The 20237-nt window shown below is 42.7% G+C and overlaps 1 protein-coding gene across 1 annotated transcript in view; it reads right to left on the minus strand.

Moving 5' to 3' along the window:
- retreg1 (reticulophagy regulator 1) overlaps positions 1–16021 on the minus strand; it is a 69697-nt gene extending 53676 nt beyond the window's left edge. The window contains exons 1-2 of the mRNA XM_059653788.1: positions 15626–16021; positions 14630–14736 (exon numbers count right to left, since the gene is read on the minus strand). Coding sequence (XP_059509771.1) covers positions 14630–14736; positions 15626–15921 — 403 coding nt within the window. The 5' untranslated portion in view covers positions 15922–16021. The remainder of the gene's footprint in view (positions 1–14629; positions 14737–15625) is intronic.
- Between the last annotated feature and the right edge of the window lie 4216 nt (positions 16022–20237).

Here is a 20237-nt window from a genome sequence, read left to right on the forward strand (position 1 = left end):
GGTACAGAAAGCAGAATTCCCAACTGAGTGGAACTGATGAAATTGTAGTATTTAATTGACAAACAACTTGTAGTGAAGGAAGGTAAGTATACAATACCAGACCAGACAGAAATCAGATAATCAGTCATATGACATTTGAGGACATCAGGATTGGAGACTACAGTAAACAGAACAAAGAAATTGCACTGTTGCCTGGGATGGGAGAAGATATGAAGTGCTATGTGGAAAACCGTGTGCTTTGTGCTCAAAACATCATGGATCAGTAAGCTCAGGAAGGAGTGCTGAGGCATTTGCAACCAGTGAATGGAGCCTGGAAAACTTGCAGATTCATTACGTGGGATCACTACCCTCATGCAAGGATTAATTCAAATACATTTTGGAAATTGATTATACATTTAATAAAAGGGGTGGAAGCTTTTGCTACAAAAATTTATGGTTTTTTTTACACACAGGTGTTCACCTGATGGGAACTGCCACACACCATTTAGTCAGATCGAGGCTCTCACATAATTGCCCAGGATGCAAGATTTTGACAATCCAAAATTCCACAATGCTTACCACCTTCAGTCTAACAGAATAGTAGAAAGAATGAACAGAAGTCAAAAGGTGATTACAAGAAGGAACTTACAATAAAACAATTCCACATGCAATGTAGTTCTCCCTGTGTGGTTAGAAAGGTAATATCCAGTTCTACTGAGTTACTCCCCACACGTTTATGACTGTGCATATGTCAAAGACAGGAATAAAGGTATTTATTGCTGGGATTTGGACGTTCTGAACAAGAGCTAGTCACAATAAGCCATCAGAAATTTGTGACATTATTGGGAAACTAGTAGGTTATCAGGCAGTAAGACATGGGAAGAAAGCAAAAATGGAGTAAAGACTATTTTGATGGAAATGTGAAACCCGTAGAATTGGGGCAAGAAGTTGTGGTCCAGGTCCAACAGGTTTGGACCTTTTTATTCCCAAAAATAGGCTAGGTCACTTAGTATATCATATATAAAGCCAGTTGGTATCATTTCAATGAATTGAAAACAAAATAATAATCAACACGATGTTGGATATGTTAGGATAGGAGAGACCAAGAGCGCAAGAAGCATCATCAGATGATAACAGTGAGGCATAGAATACACATAGAACATAGAACATTTCAGCACAGTACAGGCCCTTCGGCCCTCGATGTTGTGCCGACCTGTCGTACCAATCTGAAACCCATGTAACCTACACTATTCCATGTACGTCCAAATGCTTGTTTAATGATGACTTAAAGTTGGCGGATCTACTACCGTTGCAGGCAAAGCGTTCCATTCCCTTACTAATCTCTGAACACAGAACAGTGTTCACCAAATTTTGGGAATATTCCACTGCAAGTAAAAAAATCCAAGCAATGAATCTGGAAGAACCAGATGTAAATTATTCTCTGGGGCCTGGTGAAGAAGTATGCTTACTCTGTGAGGTGAATTAGGTTAAACTCAAAAAGAAGATAAAGATGGAGAAAAATCAAAAATTAGAGGATGTTAAGGGTGTCTGAGTCACAAAAAAGATAGGAAATCAGTCTAAATAAAGAACTGTAAATAAGAACAGTTGTTATCTTGATATTTGCAAGATAATTAAACATGGAAAGACAACTGCCGAGAGAAGGAGCAAGCAGTAGTAAATGCACAGCAACCTATCACTAAAAGCAAAATCTGCTCTGAGGAAAAGCAGCTAAAGACATTTGATCAGACATTTCAGCTATTAGTGTTTGTAAAGTTGCCTTACCCTTGCTATCTCATTGATAGCAATCAAATACTGGCTAAAATGGGACAGATAGAAAGCACATATTTCAAGGGGAGGTGGAACGCACAGTCTTACATGTGGTTTTCTTTTTCCCTCTGATTCAATTAATCCTGGCAAGCTTCGGCCTGTCAACAGCAGAAGGTGAAAAGTTTTCAACAGTTTTCAAATGAAAGAACATACAATTAAAACAGCACCTGATTTGAATGTTCCTGTTGTCATATTGTTGATATTACTACTACAATGGACCAGGTAAATCAAACCATTTGCACAGATATGCAAAGTGTCAGTTGTTTTAGATGCAAATTAGGAGCTCAACTATCGTGGAAACATTTCCTCCTTCCTAAAAAAGAGCAGCGCTGACATAAAGCTGTTATGCAGAAAAGATTGTAATGTAATGTACAAAGAAAATAAAAGGCAATGTTTTCTGGTGACGTTGTGGAATTATTATCAGAAGAAGAAAAGAACCCCATCGCCTGTAGCAACTATAGTCACAATCATGACCAGTGAAATACCATGCCTAGAAATGCCACCATGTCCAAGGAACTGGTGCTGATTGAGGATAATAGGATGGCAATGTACACCATGAACTGGTGCTGTTTACAATCCCACTTGGTGTTCTGATGTAACCCAACAGCTATACAAGGAATTACTTGAACAGATACTTGAGCAAGAGCACAAGCCACTAGGTTTGCAAGCTAAGGTCCCAACTTGGGAAAACGAAAAAGGGAAAACAGCAAAGACATGATAATGGGGCTTAAAACTTGAACATAGATTAGTAATTTCCTTGGATATTGTTAGATTGAACCCAAAGTTAAAGATTCGCACCAGGCAGTTAGAAAACATTCTTTGGGATGGACAAGGGAATGCAGGAAGATCACAAGTGAGAACTGCTAAATTTATCAGCATCTAATGTTGGGCATCAAGCTAAAGATATTAGTAGACTAGTAAAAAAGCTCAACAAAAGGTAACAACACCGTTACAAGCATTTGCTTGGCATATGGGAACCAAGTGATACAACAGGGTGGCACGGTAGTTCAGTGGTTAGCACTGCTGCCTCACAGTGCAGAAGACCAGGGTTTGATTCTGCCCTTGAGCGACTTTCTGTGCGGAGTATGCACATTTTCCCTGTGTCTGCGTGAGTTTTCTCCAGGTACTCCAGTTTCCTCCCACAGTCCAAAGATGGGCAACTTAGGTGGATTGGCTAAGCTAAATTGCCCATAATGTCCAGAGATGTGTAGGCTAGGTGGATTAGCCATGATAAATGCAAGGTTAGAAGGAGGGTTACAAGGATAGGGTGGGGAGGGGGTGGGTCAGGGTCAGTGTGGGATGCTCTTCAGTGGGTCAATGTGAACATCATGGGCCAAATGTCCTGCTTCCTCACTGTTGGGATTCTACGATTCTATGAACAAGCAAGAAAAACTGTAACAGATACAGTCAGGAGAGGTAGAGATAACACAGTGTGGAGCTGGAGGAACACAGCAGGCCAGGCAGCATCAGAGGAGCAGGAAAGCTGACATTTCCAGTCAGGACCCTTCTTAAGAAAATCCTTTCTGAAGAATGGTCCCGACCTGAAATGTCAACATTCCTGCTCCTCTGATGCTGCCTGGCCTCCTGTGTTCCTCCAGCGACACACCGTGTTATTTCTAACTCCAACAACTGCAATACTTGCTATCTCTCAGCATGGAGAGGTACTTTTGTGAGTCAATTAATGACTGAATTTACAAACCTTGCATTGAAATCCAGCCATTTGACTCCAGGCCAGCTTACAGGATTAACCTACATTTGTATATTAGTAACTAGCTGCTCCAGGGAGCAGGGAATGGTAGCAGCAGTGCCTCATGTGGCCACTGATATGCCTTGCAATATAATTTTGGGTGGAAGATATTGTAGTAATCAGAAAACAGTACCATAACATATATTACATGTGTACATCAGAATGTGATACAAAGTAACAACTTAAGGATGGGATAACAAAGTGTGGAGCTGGATGAACACAGCAGGCCAAGCAGCATCTTAGGAGCACAAAAGCTGATGTGCTCGAAATGTCAGCTGTGGTGCTCCTAAGATGCTGCTTAGCCTGCTGTGTTCACCCAGCTCTAGACTTTGTTATCTCGGATTCTCCAGCACCTGCAGTTCCCATTATGGCTGATACAACTTAAGGATGGGAACCAGTCTCACAGGGTGTCAGAAAGAAAATACAGATCTAGTATGGGTCTGAGGAAGCACTGTGTGGCCTTAACTGTACTGTGATTATATCAATAAAATGAGTTATGAAGGCAGTCAATGAAGTAAAAAATGAATAGCTTATGTGACCTCTAAGGGAGAAGGGGAATATTGTGCATACCTTGTATCAGAATGAATTTGTACATGGAGGTATCCTTTGTTCCACCAACTAATGACAGAGGTCCATTTCTTCCTTACCCTCTAGGGTAGGGCAAGTTGAGTTGGCAGATATCCATCCACAACAAAGGGCAACTCTTGATGCCACAGAAAATATTGAAGACTGATTAGCACAGCATATTGATTATTGTTCTTACTCTACGCCTAATTAGCCAGAAAATATAATTATGGTAAGATGAGGCCTACTAAGTACAGGAACAAAATTATAAACCGCAACAGGAAAGAGAAAAGGCACAAAAAAAGTAGCGGAAATAAATGAAACCACTTGGAGGGTACTTATCTGAAATTGAAGTGAAAATGTGAATATAGATTTGTGGATTAGGATCATTTTACATCTTGTAGTCATTGTAATGTTAATTTTGATATATTGAATATTTATTAAGGCTATGTTTAGACAATAGAAGCAGAGGTGACAGCAAAACCTTCATGTATCTCAAAAACCTTCACTCAGCAGCACGGTCAAAAGAAAGATCAGCTGTTTAAAAGGCACAAATGAAGTTTGCATTTAAAATATATTCTTAAGACTGTTTGCAATGCTTGTACCGTACTTTACTAATCTTGCTTGGTAACGTTGAAACATAACACATAAATCAACAAATGTGTTTGGGAGATGCGAGGTGATGACAGAATATGATCTGCAGGAGCTCATGTCATAGTGTCACATAGATTAACAGCACAGATAAAGACCATTCAGCTCATGCTGTTCACAAAACACCACTTATCTATTCTAATCCCATTTTTTAGCATTTGGTCCACAGGCTGTGTGTCTTGGCATTCCCAGCGCACATCCAAATATTTCTTAAATGTTACTAAGGTCTTAAGGAAAATTTGTAGCTCGGGTTGTGACTCGGGTTTGTAGCTCGGGTTGTAACTCAGCTAGCTCGCTGAGCCGGTTGTTCTGTGGAGTGCAGATGTTTCATTACGCTTCTATGCAACATCATCAGTGCAACCTTGAATTGAAGTGTTGGTGTTCTGCTTCCTTCTGGATTTATGTAGTCCTCTGGTGTAATGGTTTTGTCACTTTGGTTCTGTTGTTTCCACAGCAATCGGTACACGGGGTTGATTCTATGTATTTGTTAATGGAGTCCGGTGCTGAGAACCATGCTTCCAGAAATTCCTGGTGTTCACTTGTCCAAGTATGATCACTTTTTCCCAGCCAAATTGATGGTCTTCATTGTCAGTATGTGTTGATGGAACTGAATATTGGTCATGTATTTTTACTGCACATTCATACATAAGGAGCATGAGGGTAACTAGGGAAAAGGTTGGCCTACTCAAGGACAAAGGAGGGAAGTTATGCAAGGATTCAGAGAAAATGAGTGAGATTCCTGAAGAGATAACAAGGTGTAGAGCTGGATGAACACAGCAGGCCAAGCAGCATCAGAGGAGCAGGAAAGCTGACGTTTTGGGCCTAGACCATTCTCTAGAAATAGGGTAAGGGATGGGGGTTCTGAAATAAATAGGGAGAGAGACGGAGGCAGATAGAAGATGGATAGAGGAGAAGATAGGTGGAGAGGAGACAGACAGGTCAAAGAGCTGTGGATGGAGCCAGTAAAGGCGAGTGTACGTGGGGAGTTAGGGAGGGGATAGGTCAGTCCAGGGAGCACGGACAGGTCAAGGGGGCGGGATGAAGCCAGTAGGTAGGAGATGGGGGTGGGGCTTAAGGTGGGAGGAGGGAATAGGTGGGAGGAAGGCCAGGTTAGGGAGGCAAGGATGAGCAGGGCTGGTTTGGGGATTAGGGGGATGGGAGATTGAAGCTTTTGAAGTCCACATTGATACCACTGGGATGCAGGGTTCCCAAGCAGGATATGAGTTGCTGTTCCTGCAACCTTTGGATGGCATTGTTGTGGCACTGCAGGAGGCCCAGGATGGACATGTCGTCTGAGGAATGGGAGGGGGAGTTAAAATGGTTTGCTGCTTGGTCTGATGTATTCATCCAGCTCTACATCTTGTTATCTCAGATTCTCCAGTATCTGCAGTTCCCACTAACTCTGAGATTCTTAATGAGTACTTTGTGCCAGTATTCACTGAGGAGAGGGATATGACGGATGTTGAGGTCAGGGATAGATGTTTTATTACTCTAGATCAAGTCAGCATAAGTGGGTGGGGGGGAAGTGTCGGGTATTCTAAAAGGCATTAGGGTGAACAAGTCCCCAGATCTGGATAGGATGCATCCCAGGTTACTGAGGGACGCAAGAGAGGAAATAGCTGGGGCCTTAAGAGATATCTTTGCAGCATCCTTCGACACAGGTACGGTCCCGGAGGACTGGTGAATTGCCAATGCTGTCCCCTTGTTTAGGAAGGGTAGCAAAGATAATCCAGGTAATTATAGACCGGTGAGCCTGATGTCAGAGGTGGGAAAGCTGCTGGAGAAGATATTGAGAGACAGGGTCTATTTACATTTGGAAGAAAATGGGCTTAATAATGAAAGACAGCAAGGTTTTGTCTTACCAACTTGATAGAATTCTTTGAGGAAGTGACAAAGCTGATATATCGAGGGAAGGGCTACAGATGTCATGGACTTCAGTAAGGCATTCAATAAGGATACCCATGGTAGGCTGATGGAGAAAGTGAAGTCACATGGGGTCCAGGGTCTATTAGCTAGATGGACAGAGAACTGGCTGGGCAACAGGGGACAAAGAGTTGTAGTGGAAGGGAATTTCTCAAAATGGAGAACTGTGACCAGTGGTGTTCCACAGGGATCCGTGTTGGGGCCACTGTTGTCTGTGATATACATAAATGATCTGGACGAAGGTATAGATGGTCCAATTAGCAAGTTTGCAGGTGACACCAAGATTGGTGGAGTAGCAGATAGTGAAGGGGACTGTTGGAGATTGCAGCAGAATATAAATAGATTGGAGCTTTGGGCAGAGAAATGGCAGATTGAGTTTAATCCAGGCAAATGTGAGGTGATACATTTTGGAAGATCCAATTTAAGAGCGAGCTATAAGGTAAATGGAAAAGCCCTGGGGAAAATTGATACACAGAGATCTGGGTGTTCAGGTCCATTGTACCCTGAAGGAGGCAATGCAGGTCAACAGAGTGGTCAAGAAGGCAAACGGCATGCTTTCGTTCATCGGACGTGGTACTGAGTACATGAGCTGGCAGGTCATGTTACAGTTAGATAGGATTTTGGTTCGACCACATTTGGAATATTGCGTACAGTTCTGGTCGCCACATTACCAAAAGCATGTGGATGCTTTGGAGAAGGTTCAGAGGAGGTTCATCAGATGTTGCCTGGTATGGAGGGTGCTAGCTATGAACAGAGTTTAAGTAGATTAGGATTATTTACATTAGAAAGACAGAAGTTGAGGGGGGGCCTTATTGAGGTCTACAAAACCATGAGGGGTACAGACAGGGTGAATAGCAAAAAGCTTTTTCCCAGAGTGGGGGACTCAATTAGCGGGGTCACAATTTGAAGGTGAGAGGGGCACAGTTCAAGGCAGATACACGTACAAAGTTCTTTACGCGGAGTGTGCCGGGTGCCTGGAACGCGTTGCCAGCAGAGGTGGTAGAGGCGGGCACGATAGCATCATTTAAGATGTATCTAGACAGATACATGAACGGGCAGGGAGCAGAGGGATACAGATCCTTGGAAAATAGGCAACAGGTTTAGACAGAGGATCTGGATCGGCGCAGGCTTGGAGGGCCAAAGGGCCTGTTCCTGTGCGGTAATTTTCTTTACACATGCAGTCCTTTGTACAATCCAACCAAAACCGTGGGCAAGATACGTGGACGACACATTTATAATAATCAAAACACACAAAAGCAGAGGAAACCTACCAACTTGTCAACATCTTCGCACACACAAATTTCATTCGAGAGTAAGAAAACAACAAACAGCTCCCATGCTTCGACGTAATGGTAGAGAGACTGACTAAAGCGAACTCCAGACCCAAGTATACAGAAAGGCCAAACAAATGGACCAAATCCTAATCTTCAGTAGCAAGTACCTCAACATACACAAACTGAGTTTCATCAAAACACTATTTAAATGAGGCGCATCACACTGCAGCACCCCAGAACTCCAGAAAATGAAAAAGGGACACCTACACAAAGTTTTCACTGACAATGGATACCCAAGTAGTTATGTCTGCAGATGCCTAAAAACTAAATGACAATCAGAGGGCGCGGTACAACAAAAGACACTAGCAAAGCTACCCTGCATCAAAAATATATCGAAATGACTACCAGATTCCTAAGACTGCATAAGATCATGATTGCTGTAGGTTTGTGCGCAATACCACGCCCAATGTTATCAAAGACTAAAGACCCCATACTGACAGTAAACAAGGCCAACGTGATCCACAGAATACAATGCCGTGAGTGCAACAAACATTACACTGGACAACCAGGGAGGAAACTGATGACTCGGACAGATGAACACCAGATGGCAATAAAAAGACACTACCAATATTCACTTGTCTCAATACACACAGACAATGAGGGCCATCAGTTCATCCGGGAAGAAGTAACCATACTAGGTCAAGCAGACACCAGACACGCGAGGGAATTTTTGGAAGCCTGGTTCTCAACACAGGGCTCCATTCACAAATGCATAGAAATAGACCCTGCAAGGAAGGAAGCTGAACACCAACGATTAGAAGTCGCATTGATGATGTTGCTGAGAAGGGTAACGAAACATCTGCATACTATAAAATAACCGGCTCGGTGAGCTAACAAACAACTACTTCTTGTATGTTGTAAGGGCTTCTGCCTCGACCACCCTTATAGGCAGTGAGCTCCAGATTCCCATCACCCTCTGGTTAAAAAGAGTTTTCCTCACATCTCCTCTAAACCTTCTGCCCCTTATCTTACATGTATGATCCCAGTCATTGATTCCTCCATCAAGGGGAAAACGTTCTTCTGTCTACTTTACATATAACAATCAATTTTATACATCTCAAACATGTCCTCTTTCAATCTACTCTGCTCGATGGAAAACAACCCAAATCTGTCCAATTTTTCTTCATAACTAAAACTCTCTAGCCAAGCAACATACTGCTACATCTCCTCTGCACCCTTTCCCCAGGGCTATCACATCTCTCCTAACAATGTGGATTTCAGAACTGTACAGAATATTCATACTTTATCCACCTGTCCAGATGCGTTAAAGGGACTGATATACATTCACACATAGATTCCTTTGATTCTCAATGCCCCTGCTGTTCATCATGTATTCCCTTCCCAAGTGCAGCACCTCATACTTATCCAGACTGAATTGCATTTTCCACTGATAACTCCATCTGACCAACATGCCTATATCCTGTTGTGGAATAAGACTATCCTCCACGTTTGTTACTTCCCCACCAATCTTCATATCATAGATCATAGAATTTCTACAGCATGGAAAGAGGCCATTTGGCCCCACGAGTCCACAATGAACCTCAGAGCATCCTAACCGGACACAGCCCCTTGTAACCCACCTAATTTACACGTCCCTGAACACTATGGGCAATTTAGCCCAGCTAATTCACCTAACCTGTACATCTTTGGACTGTGAGAGGAAACCGGAGCACCTGGAGTAATCCCACACAGACACAGGGAGAATGTGCAAACTTCACAAAAACAGTCACCTGAGGGTGTAGTTGAACCCAGGTCCCTGACGCTGTGAGGCAACACTGCTAGCCATGTCGCGCCCCCACCCCCCCCCCCCCCCCACCCCCACCATGTACAAACCTACTGATGAACTCTCCTAAATTCAAGGTCAACATCATTTATATAAACTACAAGCAGCCAGGGCCCTAACATAGACCCTGTGGGACCCTACTGGTCACATTACTTCCAGTCAGAAAAATTCCCCTCAATCATCACACTCTACTTCCTGCAACTCAGCCAATTGTGGACCCAATTTGCCAAAATTCCTTTGATTCCATGGGCTCTTACCTTTGCTATTAGTCTCCTATACAGAACCTTATTAGAAGCCTTTCCGAAGGAGACTACATCAAAAGCATTGTTCTTATCCACACATCTGGTCACCTCTTTGAACAAAATTCAAATCAAGTTGGTCAGACATGACTCAAAAGGTTGGGGGAAGGGGAAGTGTTGAAGGTGGATGTAGACTTTGGACTTTAGTGAACACTACAAGCTGTAATAAAAGAGGGATTAATAACTGCAAACGAGATTTGCAGAGCCTTTGCGATCAGAACATTGCTTTTGTTTGTGCCCAACAAGAAACAGGGCAAAGAGCTACATTGAGATGGATACTTGTTGGATTCAAACAAAAGGAACCTGGAGCCAAGCGGAATGGAGGTATGTTGGACTGTCAATTACGGTCACTCTGCATTGATGGGAAAGCAACAAAAGCATAGGTCCAGATGTAGATATAAACCCAAGACAATGATAAATGACAGACAGAACCTGGGATCAACACTCATGAAAACAATTCTGTGTCTGGGACGTAGCGATAGGACAAAGAACCCTGACTGATCATTATGCACCTTAACAGATAGTATTCTGTGCAAGTTGTAAGTTTTGTATTTTGTCACATATTAATATGAAAATAAAATACATTTAATCCTTGATCAACTGGTCCAAACCTTGTTAGTTGTGCACGTGAAGGATCAAACAGAGGGGTAGCACAACGCGAGAGTTGAAAAGTTGCCATTGTGCAGCAAAACTCTCATTTCAAGAATATTTGATTCTTTTATTTTCAAAATCCCAATCAATGAACCAAATTCTGCAATTATTATTGTACTTCAGGCTAAATTGCATCATAGATTCAATTAAATTATTCACGGGAGTGTAAGGGTGCTCAACACATCAATGACCGCTACCAAACATTGAAACTACACTCATTGCTATTACCTACATTTGGTCCATAGCCTACATGCCCTGACATTTTAACTGCTCATCCAATGATGAGCTTCATAAAATGTTACAACAGTATCTGCCTCTACCCACCTCAGGCAGAAGGTTCGATATTTCTATCATCCTCTCCGTGGAAAAACCTTTTACCCGGATTTCCCACAAACTACTTATCCCTCACCTCAAATTTGTATTCTCTGGTCTCTGACACGTCTGGCACAGGGCAGGTTTTCTTACAAGCTACCCTACAAAAGCTTCTCATAATTTTGTACACCTCAATCAGTTCCTTCCTCTGTCTCCTCTCCAGGGACAACAAAACCAGCCTATCCAGTGTCTTCTCATGATGAAGATTTTCTATCCCAGGCAACATCCTGGTGAATTTCCTTTACACCCTCTCTAGCACAATCATGCTCTCCCAATAGTGTGGCAATCAGAACTACACACAGTATTCCATTTGTGGCCTAGTCAATGCTCTGTGAAGTCAGAGTTACTTTAATCTTAATATTTATATTTCTGAACCCAAGGGTAGGGTATATCTAACAGGTCTTAATTTTAACAAAAAGTAACAACACTGGCATCATGAAATGCATGTCTACTGTATACACTTCATATCTTTGGTTATCTATTGCAAAGGATTACTCACTGTGACAGGATCATAACATGATTTACCTGGTGTATTCCATGGTTATCTATTTGTAATTATCATCCAAAAAGGACCACTGCTGAATTTTATTTAACCTCTAACAAATTATAAAAGAATCTAATCATTTATTTCAAGCTATCACCAAGCACAAAGTTTTTAAAAATTAAATGTTACTTCATGACAAGGTGCAACAATATATACAATTTTATAAAAAACAGTTAAACTTTGCTTTTATTAAAAAAAAGACACTCACAATCCTTTAGGTGTAGCATACATTGATTATCCAGATAATTTTTTTTAAGGGACATATGATGGTAGTTTCATATTGACTTACTGTGACCTAGCTTTCGACTGCAAATTGTATTAATAAAATTTAAATTCCATCATCTACTGTGGTAAGATTTGACATACGTTCCCAGAGAATTAACTGATAATCTGGAGTACTAGTCTAGTAGCAATATCATTACACCACTTCTCTGCCTATACTTTGTATCTTAATGCACAAAGCATTTAGAACAAGGGAGACAAAATGAAGGCGCAAATAGAGATAAATGGATACAATCTCATAGCCACTACGGAAGCATGGCTACAAGGAGGTCAAAACTGGAAACTTAACATTCAGAAGTGGTTGACCTTTCAAAAAAACAGGAGGGAAAGAAAATATGATAGGGCAGTACTATTAACAAGAAATTAAATGAGGACAGTTGTGAGTGATGATCTAGCCTCAGATGATGAAGAGTCCATTTGGGTGGAGGCAACTAACAGCGAGGTAAAGAGGACACGGTAGGAGTCATGTGCAGACCCCCAGGAAGAGTAGCCACACTGTCCGAAAGCATATAAATCAACAAATAATAACAGTATATAAAAAGAATAATTGTGCAAGATTTAAATCTTCATTTTGCTTGACCCAAACAACTTGGAAAGGGTGGCTACTGCAACTAGTTCACAGTGCATTAGGGATAGCTTCCTTGGGCAACATGACATGGAGCTAACCAGGGAGCAGGCTATCCTGGATCTGTTAAGGGGGCAAGGTTTAATAAATGACCTCAAAGTAAAAGATCCCCTAGGAATCAGGAGGAGAGATTCTAAGAGAGGGATAAAACAACCATTGTTGACTAAGTAAGTAATAGGAGAATATTAAGTTGAAAGTAAAAGCAAATAAAAGGTGAAGTCAACAATAGCCCTAAAACTGGGATAAATTCAGAACCCAGCAAAGGAAGATATCAAAGACTGTGAAAATAAAGTTACAACAGCAAGCAAGCAAGAAGCTTAAAATCTCACAATGGAAGCTTCTTTAAATATTTAAAAAGGAGAGGGGTCATAAGACCCTTAGAAGTGGATTTGGGGAGATGGTAATGGGGAACCAAAGAAATAGTAATGGAGTCGAAAGATATTTTGCATCAATCTCTATGGTGGAAGAATATGGGGGAGGGGAGGAATTAAGTACCATCGCTAGAGAGTAGTATTAAACAATCTAATTGGGTTAAAGGCACACAAGTCCCCTGTCCTTGATGGCTTGTATCCAAGTATCCTAAAAGAAGTAGCTACAGAAACTATGGATGCAGGAGTTGTCATTTTACAAAAATCCTTGGATTCTTGAGAGGTACTGGAGGATTACAAAACTACATAAAAAGAGGAGGGGTGCAAAAAGAGGGTATGTAAAATGTTGGTAACTAGGTCGATTATCGTTGGAAAAGTATTCAATCAATTAATGTCGTAATAGCAGAACACGGGGAAAATCATAATCTAATCAAGTTAGACTCAGCATGGCTTCATGAAAGGAAAATTGTGTCTGACTAATTTATTAGTTTCATGAGGAAGTCTCAGTCAGAGTGGATAGAGGGGAACCAGCAGATGTGTTGTATTTGGACACCTTCCAGAAGGCATTCAACAAGGTACCTGACAAAAGGTTAAGCTACACACACACACACACACACACACACACACACACACACACACACACACACACACAGTCCTATCTCAATTAAATTGTAAATGATGCAGTGCAACAGAACAGGCTTTCACTCATTTCTACATAAATTAGTCAACAGACTAGAATTGCTGTATTTGAAATATCCAGTTGATGGCCTTATTAATAAATTGAGTCACCTGTCAATTCTGCTTCTACCAGCACAGACCAAGAGACTCCACAGAGGGCTTAAATTCCCAAACCTCTCTGAAAAGAGCTGAGAATACTTTAGGGTTGATTTTTGAAATTATTACAGTGGTAGCAATAAAACGGAGTGCTTAAAAGGGGGTTGGGGGAGAGGACGGTGGATGTAGACAGCCAGAGACTTGGGGAGATGTCGTTTCAGTGGTTTAACCTGACTGATATTTTAATCAGACAGCATATATCATTTCTGGAAGTGATGGCATCACATAATCCTGAGCTCTCTCACTGCCTTGGTGACAAGGTGATGCACTGGTAACAGGCTATTTAGTTAAACTTAAGTGTGGAGCTGGAGGAACACAGCTGGGCAAGCAGCATCAGAGGAGCAGGGAAGCTGATGTTTCAGGTCGGGACCCTTCTCCAGCATCCGCAGTTCGTACTATCTCTTAAAGTGAATATTTTCCTGATCTCAGCAAACCAAGATCTAGAATATTGTTAATCCTTTATTTAAAATGAAATCTTCAGTTCACTCAAATGTAATCAGACACAAACTAGAAACTAAGGTGCAATTTCAGAGTTGTACCATCAACAGGCCATTCCAGGTTATAACGTTTCTCAGTTCTGAGGAATGGTTATCGGACCCGAAACGTCAACTCTGTTTTTACCTTTCGATGCTGTCAGACCTGCTAAGCTTTTCCAGCAACGTTGTTTTTGTTCCTGATTTACAGCATCCGCGGTTCTTTCGGTTTTAATAACGTTTCATCTTTCAATACGTTGTTATACGTTCTCAGACATGTAAAAAGGTAAGCCATGAATGAAGAATATAGAAACTATCTTCTCTAAACCTTGATAACATTTTTAGAGGGACATTACTTACGCATTCTGCTTACCTTTCATGGCCAACAAAATTAAAGCTTTCGCATTTTCCACAACAACCAACAAAAGGAAGCCCAAAGCAAGAAGGGAGTAAAGCCTCCAAGACGTTGAAGCTAGAAACCTGAAAGGCATAACGGAAGTTTTAGAAAAATAAATTCAGCAGCTGCAATTTCAAATTGCACGTTATGCAGGGCCCATGCATTGGTTTGTAGTGTACGTTGCTCGATAAAGCTTCCATTCCTGCATTTAATCTCAAAAACATAAAGCTTGAATCTATTTAGTACAATTCCATAGAATCCCTATACTTTGGAAACAGACCATTCGGCCCAACAAACCCACTCCGGCCGTCCAAAGCGCATCCCATCCAGACTCATCCACCTACACTTCCTCTGTAACCCTACATCTCTATGGCTAAAACATCTGCACATCCCTGGACACCATAGGTCCAATTTAGAGTGGCTAATCTACCTAACTTGCACAATTTTTGGATTGTGGGTGGAAACCGGAGGAAGACATGAGGAGAATGTACGAACGCCACACAAGCGGTCAGCCGAAGGTGGAATCGAACGCTGTGAGGCAGCGGTCGTCATCACTAAGCCACCGTACTTCCTAATGCTTCCTTTGCACATTTGGACATTGTATACTTCACTCTACCGTTGATAACAATTGAACGAGCGATGACGCATTAAGATCTATCATCCAAAGTGAATCATAATTCCCAACGTGCTGTGGAGATGCAAACACTGAAAAATATCGTGCAAGCTATCAGACTGAAAAATGAAACCTATGCGACAGAGTCTGCAGTATTACATAGAAAAATAACCTGCAGACTGCAGATCCCCGAAGCCACCTTTAAATAGCATTTTGTTATAAAATTAAGACTGATGAAATATCATATAAATCAAATTCAGCTACCGAACAGAATGTTGCTAAAGTTAAGCATGCCCAAGCCCACTTCTGTATGCTTTCCCGCATATTTTGGGGAGGGATTTCGCCGATCTCATTCTTACCAGAACAGAACATTACAGGAGATGAACATTACAGTGCTATATCTTGGTCTGTGCCAGGTTAAAGCGGTTTCCATGTAATTTAGTAACAAAATCCACAGTGAATCGGAATCATCCCACTTCTGCTCATTGTCAGCATTAAGTCTGAGCTCAGACACGTCCTCCTCTTCAGGACTAACATCGGCATTGTGATCACACGAACCTGCTGCTTTCCTCTTCTGTTGCTGTTGCCCATCATCACTGCCACTTTGTAGCCACCACATCCCTACATTCGCCATCTTATCTTTTCTTTTCCACATTATTTTATTTGTACGGTTGCCTTCGCCTTTACGTCACCTGTGTCATGGTTTTATTGCCTTTTTTGTTTGTTACACAGCGTCTTATTGTCAGGTAAGGAAGCTGACAATATGACTTCCTATTGGTGGAGGGGCGGGGCACAAGCGGTTGACGTCAGGGGCTGGAGGGAAAAAGTTATTATTTGGACAATGGTTCAGTGGCGACAACCGATGCTGGAGTCTGAGATAACAAGGTGTAGAGTTGGATGAACACAGCAGGCCAAGCAGCATCAGAGGAGCAGGAAAGTTGATGTTTCGGGCCTAGACCCTTCTTCAGAAATGGGCGACAGGAAGGGGGTTCTGAAATAAATAGGGAGAGAGGGGGAGATGGATAGAGGAGAAGATTGGTGGAGAGGAGACAGACTGGTCAAAGAGGCGGTGATGGAGCCAGTAAAGGTGAGTGTAGGTAGGGAGGTAGGGAAGAGATAGGTCAGTCCAGGGAGCACGGACAGGTCAAGGGGGCAGGATGAGGTTAGTAGGTAGGAGATGGGGTGGGTATTTAGGTGGGAGTGAGGACAGATTAGGGAGGCGGGGATGAGCTGCGCAGGTTTTGGCATCCATTAGGGGGAGGGGTGATTTTGAAGCTTGTGAAGTCCACATTGATACCATTGGGCTGTAGGGTTCCCAAACGGAATATGAGTTGCTGTTCCTGCAACCTTCGGGTGGCATTGTTGTGGCACTGCAGGAGACCCAGGATGGATATGTCGTCTGAGGAATGTGGGGGGGGGGGGAGTTGAAATGGTTTGCGACTGGGAGGTGCAGTTGTTTAGTGCAAACCGAGCGTAGATGTTCTGCAAAGCGGTCCCCAAGCCTTCACTTGGTTTCCCTGATGTAGAGGAGGCCACAATGGGAACAGTAGATGCAGTATATGACATTAGCAGATGTGCAGGTGAACATCTGCTCGATGTGAAAAGTCTTCTTGGGGCTGGTGAGAGGGCAGGTGTAGCACTTCCTGCGGTTGCAGGGAAAAGTGCCAGGTGTGGTTGCTACCTTTACACCCTGTACCTGCTCTTGCTGCTGCCTTCCCTTGCTCTCACTGTGGCCACTCTGCGCTGAATTCTCCTGCTCTTACCGTCGGTCACCTCAGGCTGCATGTTCCTGCTCTCACCATCATTCAGGATGACTGTCATCCCTCACATTTCTTCACATCCTTTCCAAATCTCTTATCTGTTACCTTGAATCTGTGCCCGCGAACACTGATCCCTCCATCAAGAGGAAACATTTCCTCTCCGTGCCCCTCATAATCTTTAAAAAATTCATTCACGGGATCACAGGCTAAATTCCTAATTGCCAGTCAAGCAGTTAAGAGTCAACCACATTGCTGTGGATCTGAAGTTACATGTAGACCAGATCAGGTAAGGACAGTTTCCTTCCATAAAGGACATTAGTAAGCCATTTTATACATCTCAATCATGTTCCTCCTCAGTGTCATGTGTTCCAAGGAAAACAATCCCAGACTATTTGCCACTGAGCAGCCCATCTGACCAGCCTGTCTATATTCTTCTGTAATCTAAGGTTATCTTCCACGCTATTCACCACCCAACCAATTTTCGCATCATGTCCATTAACCCTCTTCCATTCAAGTTTAAATTGTTCCTATATACCACAAATAACAGGGTCTCAACTCTGATATCCATGGAAGTCCACTACATGCAGGTTCCCATCACAAACACATTATACTCTGCTTCCTGCCACTCAGCCAATTCTGTATCCGATTTTCAAAATTTCCTTTAATCCCACAGTCTCTTACTGTTGTTTAGTCCATCCTTAAAAAAGTTGGACAACTCCAACCAGAATGTTATGAATGAATTTGCCCAGGGGTCCCACAACACTGAAGCGTCAAATTGCTTCAAACATAAGCTGGTACCAATACAAACAGTGCCAATGCTGTCAAAAAACAAGTTACAATAGATTTTAATGCTGAGCATTACTATTTTTTTCAAAATTGTACTTTATTCATAAAAATGTTATATGCATACATGTTCACTAGAACAGTTCAGTTCTGTACAGTCTTTACTTGTGGAGAACAAATAAATATTGGAGTTTAACTTTCCTGGTAGTTCTGACAAACAAACTGAAATAACTACATAGAGGCTGGCACCTGACATCAAATCACCCTTTATTTACTCATGCGCACTACACTGGCTGAAGCCAGCCAGCTCGGAGTCAGACCCTGAGGTCAGGAAACTCTCTGAATCCCCTATCATTTTTTTCTCCAGCACCTGTGTTGTGTTTGTGTAAGTGCAGGGACTCAGTGAAGACACCATTTGTGAAAATAATTTTCTCTTTATTTTTTCTGCTGCACAGCAGTTATGCTTGTTTTCCCACACAGCACCCATGTTGTAGGTGTGTAAGCGCAGAGACTCAGTGAAACAACATTTGTGAAAATAATTTTATTCAATATTTCCACTACTAGGAAAAACACCCATGTGGTCAAGGAACCAGTAACAAGCAAGGACCGATAGAACATAAAACATTACAGCACAGTACAGGCCTTCGGCCCTCGATGTTTCACCGACCCGTGAAACCAATCTGAAGCCCATTTAACCTACACTATTCCATTATCATCCATATTTTTATCCAATGACCATTTAAATGCCCTTAAAGTTGGCGAGTCTACTACTGTTGCAGGCAGGGCATTCCATGGCCTTACTACTCTCTGAGTAAAGAACCTACCTCTGACATTTGTCCCATATCTATCACCCCTCAATTTAAAGCTATGTCCCCTCGTGCTAGCCATCACCATCCAAGGGAAAAGGGCCTCACTGTCCACCCTGTATAATTCTCTGATCATCTTGTATGTCTCTATTAAGTCAGCTCTTAACCTTCTCCTCTCTAATGAAAACAGCCTCAAGTTTATGGTAGCTCAGTGGTTAGCACTGCAGCCTCACAGCACCAGGGGCCCAGGTTCAATTCTAGCCTCAAGCAACTGCCTGTGTGGAGTTTGCGCATTCTCCCCATGTCTGTGTGGGTTTCCTCCCACAGTCCAAAGGTGTGCAGGCTAGGTGGATTGGCCATGCTCAATTGCCCATCATGTTCAGGGGCGTGTGGGTTATAGGGGGATGGGTCTGGGTGGGATGGTCCAAGGGGCGGTGTGGACTTGTTGGGCTGAAGGGCCTGTTCCCACACTGTAGGCAATCTAATCTAAAGTCCCTCAGTCTTCCATCCATACCAGGCAACATCCTGGTAAATCTCCTCTGCACCCTTTACAATGCATCGACATCCTTCCTATAATCGGCGACCAGAACTGTACGCAATATTCCAAGTGTGACCACACCAGAGTTTTGTACAGCTGCAACAATGACCTCATGGTTCCGAAACTCAATCCCTCTACCAATGAAACCAAACACACTGTACGCCTTCTTAACAACCCGATCAACCTGGTGGCAAGTTTCAGGGATCTATGCACATAGACACCAAGATTTCTCTGTTCACCCACACTACCAAGAATCTTACCGTTAGCCCAGTACTCTGTATTCCTGTTACTCCTTCCAAAGTGAATCAGCTCACACCTTTCCGCATTAAGCTCCATTTGCCACCTCTCAGCCCAGCTCTGCAGCTTATCTATGTCCCTCTGTAACCTGCAACATCCTTCCGCAATATCCACAACTCCACCGACTTTAGTGTCATCCGCAAATTTACTAACCCATCCTTCTATGCCCTCATCCAGGTCATTTATAAAAAATGACAGACAGCAGTGGCCCCAGAACAGATCCTTGCGGTACACCACGAGTAACTGAACTCCAGGATGAACATTTCCCATCAATCACCACCCTCTGTCTTCTTACAGCTAGCCAATTTCTGATCCAAACCGCTAAATCACCCTCAATCCCATGCCTCCGTATTTTCTGCAATAGCCTACCGTGGGGAACCTTATCAAATGCTTTACTGAAATCCATATAGACCACATCAGCCACTTTACCCTCATCCACCTATTTGGTCACCTTCTCAGAGAACCTCAATAAGGTTTGTGAGGCATGAACTATCCTTCACAAAAGTTAGAGGCAACACTTACATGAAAAAAAACTGTAGGGGAAGGATAGGGATTAAAACAAAATAGAATTGTAGAGGGAAATAAAGCACTCTGCCTCCATGGTGCCCACCTCTCCCTAAAAGGCATCAAGAGCATTGGTGGACACCACGTGCTCCCTCTCCAAGGACACCTGGGCCCAAACTTAGCCACAGAAGAGGGGCAGGCAGTCAGCTGAAATGACTCCTTCCATGACCTGCTGTCTGGACCTGTTTATAGCCAACCTCACGAGGCCCAGGAGGTGACTTAC

This window comes from Stegostoma tigrinum, chromosome 2 (genome assembly GCF_030684315.1).
Source record: "Stegostoma tigrinum isolate sSteTig4 chromosome 2, sSteTig4.hap1, whole genome shotgun sequence".
Classification (NCBI taxonomy): domain Eukaryota; kingdom Metazoa; phylum Chordata; class Chondrichthyes; order Orectolobiformes; family Stegostomatidae; genus Stegostoma; species Stegostoma tigrinum.